General features: G+C 41.8%; 1 protein-coding gene across 1 annotated transcript in view; it reads right to left on the reverse strand.

The window, feature by feature from the left end:
* The window catches only part of znf462 (zinc finger protein 462), a 97,297-nt gene that overhangs the window by 49,318 nt on the left and 30,408 nt on the right, over positions 1-17,571 (reverse strand). Inside the window, exons 2-3 of the mRNA XM_056290832.1 lie at positions 6,956-7,197; positions 48-5,284 (exon numbers count right to left, since the gene is read on the reverse strand). Coding sequence (XP_056146807.1) covers positions 48-5,284; positions 6,956-7,160 — 5,442 coding nt within the window. The 5' untranslated portion in view covers positions 7,161-7,197. The remainder of the gene's footprint in view (positions 1-47; positions 5,285-6,955; positions 7,198-17,571) is intronic.

Below are 17,571 nucleotides of genomic sequence, written 5' to 3' on the forward strand. Positions count from 1 at the left end.
GCTTAAGACTTTATGAGAAATAAATCTGACATTTTATCTCCATGTACCTTCTCTAGCTTGGTTTCTGGTAGCTCTGTGGCCTTCTGCTTGGTGAGAAGCTGCCGCCTCCTTTCCTGCCTCATTGCTCTCTTCTGAAACTCGTCATTATGGTTCATCAGATGTTTGGCCAGGATTGGTAGTGCCAAGAACCTAAGCTCACAGTGAGAACACTGATACAACTCTGACCCATCCTCTCCAGTACCGGGAGAAACCACAAAGTCTCTCTTAAGGTCATTGCTATGGTGGTCATTGTAGTGCATAGACAGCAGCTCCACTGTGCTAAAATACAACTGGAAGCATTTTAAACACTTGAATGGAAGCCATTCAACTTCTCTGTCCTGTTCAGACTTAAGTTGGACCTCTGGGGTATCCCTATCTTCCTCTACCGATGCACTGATGGTCTCTGGTTCTTTGCCATAGATCATGGTGAAGTAGCGACCAAGCTTGCTACCATGTTGCTTCTTGGGAAAGACACCTGGGTGACGTTTAATGTAGTGTGAGACAATGCTTTTTCTGCTGAAGGCCTGGAAAGAGCAAAGAGAACACTTTCTCCTTTCCACAGCCAAACGCAAGTCTTCATTCATCTCTGAGCTGTCTCCTCCAGATGACAGGGGTGCTGTCACTTTAGTAGGCTTGTCACTCAAAGTCTTGGAAGCAGCCAAACAGTGGGTGTAATAAGCATCGATGTCATGACGCTTCTGGTAGTGTGCTGCCAGACCTTTGCGTATGGGATTTGTGTACGAACACAGAGCACATTTAAAGACATTGTTTTTCCCCTCTGGCTGGGCACGGACGTTGTTGTGTTTGATTCGGTAGTGACGGGCAATACCCTTCCTGGTGGAGCAAAAGTATTTGCAGAGCTGACACTTAAACACTGTGTGTTTTTCTGTCTTATTAACAGGAAACTGGGAGAGAGCAAGGTCAAAGTCACTGACCTCATGTACCACCAGCGCACTTGATAAACTACTGGCACTGCATTCAGCTATTGGCTCTGTTTCTTTACTTGGGGAGAAGTTTGTTAGAGAAGGAGGGAACATATTGGATGCTGGTTGATTGTGATATTTTTCATAGTGGATTTTGAGTTTCTCCAGTGTTCCATGAGTGTATGGGCACATTTTACATCTGTATGCACCATACCCCTGCCTTTGAGTTTTGCACTTGTCATCTCCATCATTTACATCCGAAATGTGCTCTATATCATCTGCAAAGTCTTCAGCAGTGACTTTAACAAGAGGATGGCGTTTCTGATAATGAGTTAGGACACCATGGATTCGAGAGTTCACATATGGGCAGTGACGACACTTATAAACAGAGCTAGGGTTGATATCAGCCTCCTGTGCAAAATCTGCAGCTTTTACCTTCATGCCTGGGTGCTTCTTACCATAATGAGTAAGGAGACCATGGAGACTGTTGTATTCTGACAGACAAACAGTACACTGATAAGGGCTGTTAGAGATAGAGAGTCGTGGATGGGTAAGGTGGGGGTTGCTTTCTTGAGGTGGGGTGGTAATGACCAATGAACCATCATCTTCAGATTTGCAATTAAAAGTTGAATTTTCTTTGGCCATTGACTGGACCTTTTCTGGCAACTTATTTCCTTTGATGATATCCAGAAGTACAGATTCATCTCCTTTGATGGCCCAGGGGTGAACAGCTTGGTAGTGACTGGTGATATCCCATATTGTACAAGCCTCGAAGGCACAGTCTCTGCATTGGTAGTGCTTGGTGTCAAAGTTTCCCCCTTGCTGTGTCGTCTCTGGTCCAGCCCATAGCTTGCTTGCCATGTATGTGTAGTCTACATTGTGCTCAGGATGGCGTCTTTGGTAATGCAGCAACAGGCCTTGGGGTTCAGCATGGGAGTAAATGCACCACTCACAGTGGTATCCAGCCTCAAGGATACCATCTTGATAGGCCCAGTGTAATATGGTCATGGCTGTAGCCTTCACAGTAGGGTGCTCCTTCTTTAGATGTTTCTTTAGAGCATAGACATAAGGAGATGTGTAAGAACATTGTCTGCATTTAAGTGACCGAAGAGTTGTTGAGTTCTCAGAGTCTGCAGGGGCTGGTGTGACAGCAGATGAAAGATTGCCAGATTGACCCATTTGAGCACGCTCACGCTGACTCCGTACAACTGCAGTGTGACGGCGTACAAGGTCAGCATTAGCCTTTGTGTCCCTATGTTTTTTCTGGTAGTGAATAAGCACTCCTTTTACAGTACGGTTGCCATAATCACAGTGTTGGCAAAAAAACAGCATCTCAGCCTCACCCTTATCTCCACTTCCAGGTTTAGGACTTGAGTTACTAGAACCATCAAATCCATTATTGTGAAATTGCTTCAAAAACTGTTTAGGAGCTGCAATTTGCAATTCATCCATTAATTTCATTAATCCAGGGGTGGGAGCACCATGTTTGATATATTTTGCTGTCACCTTTACCTCTGGGTGTCTCTTTTGATAATGGACTAGCACTCCCACAACAGATCTATTGCTGTACACACAGTGTTTACAATAGTAGATTTCTTCATCAGATCCAAACATTGTGGTACCTGATGACTTTGGGGGTGTGGCTATGCTGAGGTTAAATGAAGAGTTGGCAGCAGACTGTGGTCTATCAACTGAGATTACCTTCATTGTTTTCTGTATACGGAAATATGATGCTTTTTGCTCTGGATGTTTCTTCTGGTAGTGGACCAAAACAGAGTGCATGTTAGGGCTAGTAAATGAACAGACATCACAGTCATATACCACAACATTACTACCCATAGCTTCTTTCCGAACCTCTGTATCAGCACTGGCTTCGGGTGTCTTGGAGACAATTTTTAGGACTGGGCTGGAGGAGGACCTGGGGGTGGAGGAAGATGTGATGGAATTGAAATTCTTGGGGCCAGAATTCAATATTTCTCGCAGTGTTTGAGATTCACTGCTCTTGTGGGGTTGCTCCACCACATAACTGGAGAATATCATGGCATTGTTGATCTTTACTGTAGGATGCATTCTTTGGTAATGAGGCATCAGGCTCCTGACATTCGGACTTGTGTATGAACAGAAGCGGCACATGTAGACAAGATTTGGCTGGTTAAAGTTGAGTACATTGCTTGCTTCAGGGTGATGATCCATATAGTGTTGGTGTAAATCGTTGTAATTTGTGTATTCAATGTAACACTCAAGGCAGCGGAAGACAGCACTCTGGTCTTCAGGGTCCAGGATGTATTTAAAGCTGAACTTGATATAGGGGTGCATTCTCTGATAATGAGTGCTGACACTGCGGGCTGACTTGTTGTGGTAATCACAGTGTTTGCAATAGAAAAGTGCTGTCCCAGGCTCCTCTGAATATTCTGTATTTTCCTGGTAATTGTCTCTACTGTCCAGGTTGCTCTGGTCTTGGAGCTCACTGATGTCGGCAGAAATGTTTTCGCTATCATCTGACAGAGTCAATGAGATGGGAATGACCCTAGATTTTGACTTAGGGTTACTTTTCCGTTTCCCTACTCTGCTTCCCTCATGAGACATTGTTGACTCTCTTATGTGAAGTGTATTGTAAGTGAAGACTGCATTTTTAATGTCGTGGTTATTACTCTCTTTTTCAGTATTGGCATGATTTTCAGTTTCTTCATCATCAACGTCATCCAGATTTATTATCATGTCCTGTTGGCTTTGGCTTATCTTACTCTGAAGGTTGCTGGCAATTTCATCAATTCTAGTTCTCTTCTTAACTGAAGACAAATCCAAAGGCATGTCATTAATTGACTTCCTGGCTCTTTTCCCTTTTACCAAGGGCTTTCTGGTGGTGAGTCCTAGAATGGAGGTCTGGGTTTTTTGTAAAAATATTGGAGAACTGTCACCCTCAGAGTCTAGATGTTCAGCCAATGGGACTTTAAAAACACCAGCCTGTAGATCATCACAATAAGAGTGCTTATGCTGCTGGTGAACCCTCAGGCCTTTCAGTGTTGCGGTAGAGAAGCTGCATAGTGTGCAGCGGTGAGGATTTTGCTGGTCGTTCACTGAGCTGGTTGACTTTTTCCCATTAACTTTGGAACCTACATTACCACCATTGACTGGCTCTACAACACTATCGTCCTGTGGTTCTGGACTATCACTGGTTAGGTCCATTGTCTCCAATTCTGAGGAATTATGACTCTTCTTGTGTGTACCTAGTTTGAGGCGGCTGGTACAAATGAATGGGCATTCATCACATTTATAGACTGTTGTTTTACCAGAAAGGTGAATGTTTTCAATGTGGCGGGAAATGCTCCTCCGGTGCATGGTAAGAAAGGAACAGAATGGGCACTGGAACCGGTTCATGTATTTTCTGAATGGTATCCCTTTAGTCTCCAGCAATTTGTTATCCTCTTCAGTCAAAAGTTGCTTTGCATCTGCTGACAGGGTCCCAGTGTAGCTGGGATCATCCGTGTCACCTAACTCCTCCTCATTATCTTCCAAACTGCTCCTGGAGTCTTCTTCATTGTGTAGGCTAGAATCCATTTCAATGACATCAGACACAGCAACTGTCTTGGAAAAGATGGTACTATCTTTACTATTCGATTTTACTGCATCGATCTGTGGATATTTCATGGAGGAGACCCTAGTAGCTGACTTCTCTGAAGTCTCTTCTGGCGTTTCACTTATGGACCCTTCCTGTTCACTCACATCACAAAAATTCACTTTTGACATAGGTGGGCTTCTGGAAGAGGAAGGTGAGTTTGGTCTGGAAGGGCTTGCACTTGCCTCTTTTTCCAGGTCGTCAACATTGGAAACTATCTTCACTTTATCACTGTGCTCCTTCACCACATGATTTGTCCAGCCATCCTTCTGGTCAGTCTGATAGTCACACCATTCACAGGCAAATGTTCCCTTGAAATATCCACTAGCACACTCAGATTCATCTCCAGCCTCAGCATATTCTGAAATATCCTCAGTGGCTTCTGAATGAACTTTGTTATGATACATTATTTGGTGTTTTCTTATCCTTGCTTTGCGTGGAGATTTGTATGTGCAATACTGGCAGGAATAGACTTTTGATAAGTCATTGTGCATTATCATGGCGTAGCTGGGATTTTTAGGTGTCTGGGAGGAGTTGCTGGCATCTGAATCTTCCTCTCCAACATTATGCACCTTTTTCGTGTGGTTCTTCAAGAAGGACTTAGATCTGAAGTAACGGACACAGAACTTGCACTGGTAAAATGGGAGGAGGGATTCAGCAGTCTGTTTTTGTAATGTTTGGTTGGAACTGTCTGTAGAGTTAGGGCCTATAAAAGAGAAATGTGAAAAGAGCATGTATGTTATAATGCAACCATTAAATGGTACTGTACTAATTAATTAAGAGCCTTATTCTAATTGTTCTGCCTGGAACAACTTGAATGAGGTTGGGGGGTTGGAAAAGAATAAAAACTTAAATAATCACTAGCTCTTTCAATCACTCTTTTAAAGAATGATGATTTTTTTTTGATATCTTTGTTTTGATAATGCTAACAAGTTATGTACAATGAAATTATGGCCCTACAACGGAATTGGCTGGAACTCAATTTCAGTTAGTCCAATCATGATCAAGATTACTCAGTGGGTAGACAACAACTCACTATACTTGTGTGCAAATTTCTCCTGCAGGGTGGAACTATAATTTTTCTACATTCTCATGTGCCTTTTATATGAGTCATTTGTCATCGAGATCTGCAAGTTGCATACAAAACGATTCCTCTGCTAATGCTGGAACGTTCATAGACTTCAACCTAACCTTAACTATGTGACTTTTCTAAAAAAACCAAAACAAAAAAAACCAAAACATAACTCTTCTCATAAAACATAAATCCAACTACTTTGACAAGTTGTCTGTATGTTGCTCATACTTCTTCCCAACTACTTTGAAAGCGTTGTGTTAATTGCTGAATATATGGCAGAGGGAATCTTGAGTTTTGATTATACTGACACAAGTCTGTGAATGTTCTCATTCATCCATGTCATGGTTATCCAAAGGAGTTGAATCAAGTGCAACTGGACTTGGTATATATCCTTGAAGACGTTTAGCCTCTCATTCAAGAGGCTTCCTCAGTTCTTGCCTTTCTGACTAGATGAAGCTAGTCTAGTCAGAAAGGCACGAACTGAGGAAGCCTCTTGGATAAGAGGCGAAACGTCTTCATGGATATATACCAAGTCCAGTTGCACTTGATTCAACTCCTTTGGATACTGACACAAGGCACACAGATGATAACGGTTAAGTCAAATTTTGATCTATTAATTTTAAAGTTAACAGTTCCAACATCACAATATAATAATAAACATTTTATTTAAAGGTGCCTTTCATGACACTCAAAGTCACCTTATATCAAATACAATAAAACAATATCATTGCTTACCAAATATCCTGACTATGCATTATACACAGGAATAATAAATATTATACCACTTCGCTTAGTCATGTCCTTCCCCTAGTGGTTATGTATGCAAAAATCATAACTATCTACATATTCTTAATCATTACCCCCTACTTACTCCGTACCATACAATCAAAGGAAGGTTTTGACATTTGTGTGTCAGTCCATTTTTTACTAAGGACCTGGTAAATTCTAAGTTTTAATCAAAAGTGTAAAATTTATTGAGAGTGTAAGTATAATATACTCTAGCTTATTTTCTCAGTATTCAATAGTGCAAGTCCATTGAATTTTTTATTCTGTTTCAATTAGCTGCAAGCGAATAATTTTTAACATTCCTCTAGCCATATTGTGCAATGTGTCCACAAATGGTCCACATTCTTCGATCCCGTCAATCTACAGTTGCAGCTATTTAATTGTTTTAAGTTTTTATATTTAAACATGTTTATTGGTATAAAATTGGTATAATGGTGGCTAAAATATGTTTTTTCAGATTTGTAAGAAAATTTGAGCTCTAAATCCTCAAACGAAAATTAAATTAGGAATTCATACTCATTCCAGCTTTAGAAGGTGTGCGATCTTTGTCATCATGTTCTTCCTTTTCTTCTTCTTCCTCATCCTCATCGTTCATAGATTCAGGCTCATCTGCATCTGCAGGCTGCAGGAATACTGTGTGTACCTCCTGAATGTGAGTCTTCAAGTCATCGTATGACTCAGCACGGAAGTCACAACCATCACACTGCAACACCTCCATCATTAAGGAGGGGGATGCAGCCCTGGAAAATCAGAGAAACCTACAAAGGGTGAAAAAAGGAAATAAATTATGAGAAAGGTTATCAACACACACCATGCTAAATGGTTCATCAGTCATTGCAAGTGAAAATTGTTTCTGCAGTTCTGTGAATTTTCACAAAGCATTAGGGGTGTAACGGTACACAAAAATCATGGTTCGGTAGGTACCTCGATTTTTAAGTCACAGTTCGCTACGTTTTCGATAGTTTTTTTTCTTCATAAAACAGTGGTTTATTGAACAAACTATGGCTCTGTCTTTCTTGGATAAATAAAATAACAGTGACAATACTGCTGCAACCTATGGTCGCTACAATATTAATTAAAAAAGTAAAATTTACTTAAAACTAAATCAAAATAAATATCTCAGATAAATGAAAATAAAAATACATTAAGGTGCATAATTTAGAAAATTAACTGTACTTGAGCTGTACTGTACCTGTATTCAATTAGCAGCTTTTAGCTTCATGTTAGCACTGTGCAACAGTCTCAGCTTGTACTCAGATTCTTTGTATTTTCATGTTTTCAAAGATAAATAAATAAATAAATAACTTGTCTATGTTTTTTGCAGAAAGGCACATCTAATGGCACTAAGCTCAGGTTTATCTACACTTGTTATAACTATGAGGTTGTGCTGCGCTAAACTGCTTGCCATCTCTCTTTTTTTATAATTCTTTATTTCAAACTGTCAATGTACAAAATAACAAAACCATACAATAGAATCAAATGAATAATGGATAAAATACAACGATCTCTGTCAAACAGAAACAAAGAAAAAAACACATCATGGATAGAGAGAAAGAAAAAAAAAGATGTGAGTATATGACAAGAAATTCACTTAAAAACATTAAAGATATTGCAAACATTCAATGCTTTGATAACCTTTTTTGTTTTGAGAGGAAGAAATTGTTGACACGTATTGTTCCATTTCTTTCATAAATGCAAAGAAATCAGTTTTTTTGTTTGTAAATTTACATTTGTGAAAGTGGAATTTTGTAGGAAGTAGAATTAGATTAATCAGAAAAAATCATTAACATCTTGGTCACTATAATCATAGCATTCATTCATTCATTCATCTTCAGCCACTTCTCCGGGGTTGGGTTGCGATGGTAGCAAGCTAAGTAGGACACTCCAGAAGTCCCTCTCCCCAGGAACACCCTCCAGCTCCTGCTGGGGGATCCCAAGGCATTCTCAGGCCAGATTGGACATGTAGTCCCTCCAGCAAGTTCTGGGTCTACCCTGGGGTCTCCCCCGAGTTGGCTGTGCCCGGAAAACCTCCAAAGGAAGGCGCCCAGGAGGTATCCTAATCAGATGCTCAAACCACCTAAACTGGCTCCTTTCGACGCGACGGAGCAGCGGCTCTACTCCGAGCTCACTCCGGATGTCTGAGCTCCTCACCCTATCTCTAAGGCTGAGTCCAGAAACCCTACAGAGGAAACTAATTTCAGCCGCTTGTATCTGCAATCTCACCCTTTCGGTCAAAGCTCATGACCATAGGTGAGGGTTGGAACGAAGACTGACTGGTAAATTGAGAGCTTTGCCTTCCGGCTCAGCTCCCTCTTCACCACAACGGTCCGGTACAATGTCCGCATTACTGCTGATGCTGCATCAATCTGCTTGTCAATCTCCCGCTCTATCCTACCCTCACTCATGAACAAGACCCCGAGCAAACCATCCAGTGACTCAGGAAGGGGAAGCAGGGCTTGACTCAGGCTGTGTTCAGCCAGGCAGGGGAACTGTTGACCTGGACTGGGGATATTGTCGAGCGGTGGAAAGAACACTTTGAGGAGCTCCTGATCCCAGTTAACATGTCCTCAGTGGAGGAGATAGAGTCTGAAGACTCAGGAGAAGCCCCACCCATATCCCTGGCAGAGGTCTCTGAGGTAGTTAAAAAGCTCCTCAGTGGCAAAGCGCCGGATGTGGATGAGATTCGCCCCAAGATGCTGAAGGCTCTGGATTGGGTTGTGTTGGTTGACATGTCACTTCAGTGTTGCGTAGAGGTCGGGGACAGTACCTGTGGAGTAGCAGACTGGGGAGGTGGTCTCCATATTTAAAATGGAGGACTGGAGGATGTGCTCCAATTATCGGGGCATCACATTGCTCAGCCTCCTTGGGAAAGTCTACTCTAGGGTGCTCAAAAGGAGGCTCCAACTGATTGTCGAACCTCGGATCCAGGAGGAACCATGTGGATTCCGTCCTGGCCGTGGAACAATGGACCAACTCTTTACCCTTGTGGAAGTGCTGAGGGAGACATGGGAGTTTGACCAGCCAGTCTACATGAGTTTTGTGGACTTGGAGAAGACTTACAACTGTGTACCCCGAGGCACTCTGTGGGGGGTACTGCGGGAGTATGGTGTACTGGGGCAGTTGCTACAAGCCATTTGGTCCTTGTATAACCAAAGTGAGAGCTGTGTCCACATTCTTGGCACAAAGTCAAACACGTTTTCGGTGGGTGTCAGACTCCACCAAGGTTGTCTCTTGTCTCTGATTCTGTTTGTGATTGACATTCATGGACAGGATCTCAAGGCACAGCCAAGGTGAGGAGTGTGTTCATTTTGGGAACGTCAGAATTGCATCTCTGCTCTTCGCAGATGATGTGGTTTTGTTGGTTTCATCAGAATGTGACCTCCAGTTTGCACCGGGGCGGTTTGCAGCTGAGTGCGAAATGGCCGGGATGAGAGTCAGCACCTCGAAGTCTAAGGCTGTGGTTCTCTACCAGAAAATGGTGGATTGCTCCCTCCGAGTTGGGGATGAGTTGTTGTCTCAAGTGAATGAGTGCAAGTATAATCATAGCAACCAAATACAATATTTCTACAACACAGAGCAAAATCTGGGAAAACATTAACTATAAAATGATTAACATCTTTCCACAGCCTATATTCAAAAGTACAAGCCCAAAATAAATGGGAACAAGTTTCAGGATGTAATTCACAGAACGAGGTTTAACTGGATAGAACCTATGGATCAACTTAAATGAAACTTCTTTGACCTTATTTGTTAGAAGGAACTTTTGTGGTAAAGACCAAACTTTCTTCCAGCCAATATTACTAACAAAGTTACTCCAATAAAATGTTGCTGGAGGAATAGAAATGATGTTGACCTGAAACAAAGCTCTTATTCTGGAATTCATACCTATATGAAAAGAAAAACAAACTTTTCCTAATGGAGATTGAATTGGGTCAGGGGGTAACATTGACAAGGACAGAGAGTGGTCAACATTCCTAACTAACATGTATATACCAGATGGCATAGCGCTGAAAACTGTAGAAAATTATTTTGGGGTTATTGGTATATTATACCTGGCGAAAAATTCTGAGTAGTTGTACAATAGCCCTTCTTTATTAAACAACTGACCCACTAGTATAATGTAATTGTTAAACCACTTATCATAAGATTGTTGTTCTTATATACAGTACCACAGCTGTTCCATATGGTATATCTCTGCGGTGAGAAGTTATGCTTGTAAATCAGCACCCAAGCCAAAAGAACCCGTTGATGAAAATTTGAACATTTGAGTGGGATGTTTTGAATACCATAGTTACAAAGCAGAATGTCTAAAAAATATGATGAGAGATTACATTCCAAATAGAAGTGGGATTCTTTTGGATATAATTTGATCCAGTTTATTTTGAATGTGTTGTTAAGCAAGCTGAAGTCTATAAAATTTAGCTCACTGTTGTTGTATGTATTTAGAATGACAGACTTTCACATACAGTGGGTTTTGTTTTTCCATAAGGAATTGCCTAGTGCACTGTTGAAAGATTCACACACTGAGCCAACAACATATAATGATTGAGCAGCATAAGTTAGACGAGATCTACCTTCCACCTTAGTGAGCAATTGCCTGCAATCTCTGTGGCGATGCGTGAGTGCCCGTATGCTCAACGGGTGGCCAAACGTACAACTTCAGGCCCTTTGCGAAAGTTGCTAGGGCATAAACTCGGCGTTTACATTAAATTCTGCACACACAAAAGTTCCACATGTGCAGTCCTCCTGTTGTGTTCGTTTCATGTTAATTAATTTTGTGTTACTGATTTAGCAAAATCTGTTTTCTTTTCTAAAAAAAAATATTGTTTTTAAACATTTTAAAAGTAACGTGAATCAGAACTTCAGAAGTGATGTGGATACATCATTTGCAGATCCTTTAGGAGCCTGTATGAAGACACCTTTGCATCTCAGAAAAAACTAACTGCATCCATCCAGCCATTATGCCTACTGCTTATCCTGCTCTCAGGGTCGCGGGGGTGCTTGAACCTATCCCAGCAGTCATTGGGCAGCGGGTGGGGGGACACCCTGGACTGACCGCCAGACTATCACAACACAGGGCCCACACACACACACACACACACACAAACACATACATTCATACCTAGGGACAATTTTTCGTGCGGCCAATTCACCTGACCTTCATGTCTTTGGACTGTGGGAGGGAACCGGAACACCCGGAGGAAACCCACGCAGACAGGGGGAGAACTTGCAAACTCCACACAGGATGACCCAGGATGACCCCCAAGGTTGGACTACCCCGGGGATCAAACCCAGGACTTTCTTGCTGTCAGGTGACCGCGCTAACCACTGCACCATCGTGCCGCAACTAACTGCATACTTCTTTAAAATTTGCAACGGTAAATGGTGATATATTCTTTTTGCTATTTTTGATCAGTTATGCACTTTTATAATCAATCTATATATTCTACGTCTAACAACCTGTAGACGTATTATGTTCCATTCATCAAACTTAAAGAATCACGGTTCACAAACTCACCAAAACAACAGATAAAAAGAAAAAAAAACCATGCACAATGACAAAATTGCCTTATGATTGAATAGTGTGCCATTGGAGTTCTAAATATAAAATATGTGCCACCATAAAAAATAAATAACCTTTCTGAGGGGAAAAAAAGCCTGTGCAGATATCACTTATTTGCCCTGAACTGCCAGATGCTTTTGTTACTGTTTGATTACAATGTCTAAATTTAATTAATTCCATGTTTCCAAATTTACATTTCATACACACACACACACACACACACACACACACACACACACGCACACGCACACGCACACATATACAAATGGGGGATCTCTTAAAATGACTGAATTTTAAGGTTGTTGTCAAATCTGGTACTGAGGATCACAAATCATGGCGGAAAAGAGAATACTGCAGATGCTGCTGTTACTCAAAATGTTAAGAAGATCCTGTTTTTTTTTGTGTGTTTTTTTTAGTGTGGCATTATTCAAAGAACAATGCTGGGACAGAGAGGAGGGATTATGGGTTGATTTGAACCATTTCTATTACCTTGGGATAAGCAACAGATGGAGAGCCAGCTCCACAGCCCAGCATTTATAGTGGAATATTCTGTCAGGTTGTATCAACCACTCTTAAATAAGATGGAATGAATCAGACATGAGAGATGAAGGCTTTATATCTTTGAGCTATTCTACAGTTTGGGGCCGGCAAGGAAAAACACAAGCCATCATTTCTTAGCTCTTTTATGGCATCCTAATGAACCGCTGGTTTCTCTCAACAATCATATTAACATAGCATGTAATTATGATATTTAATGTGGGTTTTTAAAAGGATAGCCTATTTTGAACTCAGTATATTGACGGACATCATTGGTGCTATGCCTGATGTCCTGGCTAACTATTACTTTTAGGATATAAACACCTAAGCCTTTTAAATCCAGGAACTATAGACAATTGAATCCTATGAAAGAGACTGTAGGCTATTTCAGATCATGGTAGTATGAAATATAAATTGTGGTCTAGGTTTCCCATCCCTGAGAAATACCCAAATATCCTAACTACCTTCATGGTAAATGTAAAAGGTGCGTTATTTCCGAAGAATTACTTGTAATATTGGCCCCAGCTAAACCGAGAGAGCTCCATCACACGATGCTGCTACTGGAATGCTTAACATTAGGTACAGTGCTCTGGGTGTCTGGGTAGTGTGGCAGTCTATTCCGTTGCCTACCAACACAGGGATCGCCCGTTCGAATCCCTGTATTACCGCCAGCTTGGTCGGGCATCCCTACAGACACAATTGGCCGTATCTGCGGGTGGGAAGCTGGATGTGGGTATGTGTCCTGGTCGCTGCACTAGCGCCTCCCTCAGTCGATCAGGGTGCCTTTCCGGGGGGAGGGGGAACTGGGGGGAATAGCATGATCCTCCCACATGCTACGTCCCCCTGGCGAAACTCCTCACTGTCAGGGGAAAAGAAGCGGCTGGCAACTCCACATGTATCAGAGGAGGCGTGTGGTAGTCTGCAGCCCTCCCCGGATTGGCAGCGACCGGGACAGCTCGGAAGAGTGGGGTAATTGGCCGGGTACAATTGGGGAGAAAAAAGGGGGGAAGGCCAAAAAAAACACACAAAAAAACACACACACTAGCCCAGGTCTTTGTGTACTTTGTACCAATTGACCCTTTTAGAGCCTATGTAATGATTACGTCAGCTGGAGGCAAAACAAAACCAGAAGCGGTAACGTTAAATACGAGTTACATCCTCAGGCAAGCGTACATCATCTAGCTAACGTTAGCGAACATGTCTTCATGCCGTGTTTTTGGGTGCCAGAATCAGAGAAGTAATAAAATAAACTTGAAGTTTTATCGCATACCAGCTGCCACTCCCGGTCAAAAAGATCAGAGACAACTGTGGTTAAACGCAATAAGACGAACGGATTGGACTGAGGAGATCATCAAAAATGCTCCTGTTTGTAGCGCACACTTCATATCAGGTAAGTAAGGCAACGTTAAACTATACTTTTGTCTGTTTTAGGTATGGATATTTGCCTCCAGCTAAGCTCCGCCCACAGAAAAATGTCACTATGTTTACCAACAGAAATGAGGTCTATACACAGTATATAAAGTCATTGTGCCATAGTCCGATCTGATAACAGATGCCATCAAGTTAATGTAATCTCCTGACCACATCCTGAGCAAATATGTACTAACATGTCTGTGGCTACAATAGAGGACAACAGGCTACTCCATCATGAACTTTCCATTTATCTCAGAGTCAGCATCCATCCATCCATTATCCAAGCCACTTATCCGAATTCAGCTCGCGGGATGCTGGAGCCTACCCCAGCAGCCATTGGGCACCAGGCGGGTGACACCCTGGACAGGCCAGGCCGCCAGGCCATCATAGGGCCCACACACACACACACACACACACACACACACACACACACACACATTCACACCTAGGGACAATTTAGCATGGCCGATTAACCTGACCTACATGTCTTTGGACTGTGGGAGGAAACTGGAGCACCTGGAGGACAACCCCACGCAGAATCGCGGAGAACATGCAAGCTCCACACACCCGGGACGACCCCCAAGGTTGGACTCACCCGGGGCTCAAACCCAGGACTTTCTTGCTGTGAGGCAGCTGCGCTAACCACTGCGCCACCATGCCGTCCATCATTAAAATCATCAAAATTAAATGAAAATTAATTAAAATTAAGCATCATTAAAATGAAATACCTAAACCGGTAACTGTAGAGTTGAGTGTATGTGGGCATGTCATTAGGGTTGTCAAGTGGGCATCCCTTACTAATTTTTTACTGAGTTAGGCCAACAACACCACAAGCAGGTTTAACTGTGAGGGTACCTTTGAACCTGCCTCTCAACCCCACTCTTCACACCAGGTCATGGGTCTTTACTCAAGAACTATCCCCTCATGTTCTGTGTATCTTGAGTCTGGAATTAGGGGGAAACGGTTTTTATTTTGGCTTCATTTCCTTCAATGATTTCCGGGGCTGTCTGGGGGTTTGTCATGTAAAAAATAAAGACTTTTCAATGATATTTCTGTCTGATGGACACAGACCGACTGACAGACACACACACACACACACACACACACACACACACACACACATATACATACGTACAGTGACTACGAAAAACACAGCATGGCAGTTTTTTCATCGAGTTTAGTTTTTCCTTCCTTACAGTCCTTTGTGAGCAGACGGAGCAAGACAATTCTTATTTAAATGTGACTCATTGGCATGCAGACTGGTCACAGCTTGATGAGCACGTTTGGTGGGCCAGACTTAACACTTGCTTTTAAGAAAACTGAGATTTTTTTTGCCTTCCCAAAATGTCTCTAATTTTCTCATTTATGCATTCTGTTAAGCAAAAACTGGATTTTTTTTTTTTATGTATTCAAAAAAGGGATTAGTGGTTCACACCACAAGCATGACCATGTATAAACATTTGCCCTTCAGGGAGAAAATAGTCTAGTGTACATCATAATATTCTATACATTATTTTTCTTTCTATTTTATAATCTCAAACAAATAAGGGCTCCAATAACCTTAGGATCCATTTGATTTGGGTTAGGTATTGTTCAGATTGTTTCGGTTGCGTTCCCGATTCAGACTCTCCTTCTCCAATACAGATCTTCTCTAACCTGGTTTTGGCTCTTATCATTTTTGAGGAAGAAACCAACGTTTTTCAAAGTAAAAAAAAAATCCTCTCTATATAGTATTTGAGGTGTAGGACCTTAGTCATCTCTCTGCAATATTTCACCCAAATTACTGAACAATATTCTATCACTCTTTAGAATTCTGATTCTCATTTTGCTATTATGAAATTTAGCCCACCAACTGTTATATTGTGGGATGATACATGCTGGTCATGTTTTCATACAGTCCATTTTTTTTTGGATTTTTCCCAATTTTTCTCCCCAATTTTACTTGACCAATCACCCCACTCTTCCGAGCCGTCCCGGTTGCTGCTCAGTCCACAGTTTTAAATTATGTAGCCATTGTAGAGTAAAGGCTTTTAACTCAACACTTCACAAAACACAGTGCCTTGATTTTTTTAAGACTAATTCTTAGTTTTTGGATTGCTTTTTTAAAAATTTTGATATACTTTATTAATCCCCCATGCGGAAATTCTGCTCTGCATTTAACCCATCCTAGCTGTGTAGCTAGGAACAGTGGGCAGCCACCGTGCTGCGCCCGGGGACCAACTCCAGTTCATCTTGCCATGCCTCGGTCAGGGGCACAGACAGGAGTATTAACCCTAACATGCATGTCTTTTTGATGCTGGGGGAAACTGGAGGACCCGGAGAAAACCCACCACAGACACGGGGAGTAGATGCAAACTCCACACAGCGGACAACCTGGGATGACCCCCAAGTTGGACAACCCCGGGGTTCAAACCCAGGACCCTCTTGTTGTGAGGCGACAGTGCTAACCACTGGGCCACCATGCCGCCAAAAGGTTTGTCAATTATCAGAATCAGAATCATGTTTGTTGACCATGTAGGTTTGCACTACATGGAATTTGACTCTGGTTTTGTGGCTCTCTCAGTGTACTTAACATTGAATAACAACACTACAACACAACAATCTTAAGATATATACCCAAGGATTGATTATATACAGGCGAAATAAGAGGTGATAAGGTGCAATGGTGCAGAGAATAGATCAGAAATGCTGACATAGATGTTAGCAGGTTACTTACATACATGCCTGAGGTAGATGGACATGACAGAGTGTACCAGTATATGTACAATGTACAGTACAGTACAAAATGGTTGTCTTTATTGACAGTGTTAAGTCAAGAAACTTGTGACCAGGATGTGATGAGTCTGCAGTGATGTTGCCTGCCTGTTTCCTGACTCTGAAGGTGTACAGGTCCTTAATGGAGTGCAGGTTGGCACCAATGATTTTCTCTGCAGACCCAACTGTCCGTTGTAGTCTGTCCCTGTCCTGTTTGTTGGCCGAACCAAACCAGATAACAGAATACCAAATCATGTTCTGTAAACACAGAATATCGGGTGTGTGTTTCGTCTACATTAATGAAGGAGACTAAACAATTGAGAAAGAATGTAACCCCTCCACAACAAATCTTGTGAATGGTAGGTGATAGTCATTTATTCTCTGATCTCATCTGTCCCTTCATTGCAATGGAGACTAGAGTTTCCCTCCCAGGGGCTCTATGGGAGACAAACTGGAGAAGAGGTCATATTGCTCGACGAACTTGTATGAGAAATGAAAAATACAAAATATACAAATATACAAATATAAATATCATTAATCATCTTGACATATAAAAATTGGACATCTGCTGTTTGCGCCATTACAAAAGCAAGATGCTAAAAGTTCTTGTGCTAGCTGAATCCGGGGTGCATACTTCAGCCACCAGAGGAAGCAAATACTTCACCATATTGGAGATGCCTCTTTACTTCTAAAGTAAAAGAAGATGTTTGGACATCAGGTCTGGGCAGTTAAAAATAACTTTTTTATAAACTTTTTTATGTGCAATGCATTACACTAGTCGTCCAAATGCAAGTGAAACTACGCTTTGATAGGCAGCTTTAAAGCTCACGATTCTTAAAAAGTACCCAATTATTGTAAATTTGTA

Source organism: Lampris incognitus, chromosome 12 (genome assembly GCF_029633865.1).
Source record: "Lampris incognitus isolate fLamInc1 chromosome 12, fLamInc1.hap2, whole genome shotgun sequence".
NCBI lineage: Eukaryota > Metazoa > Chordata > Actinopteri > Lampriformes > Lampridae > Lampris > Lampris incognitus.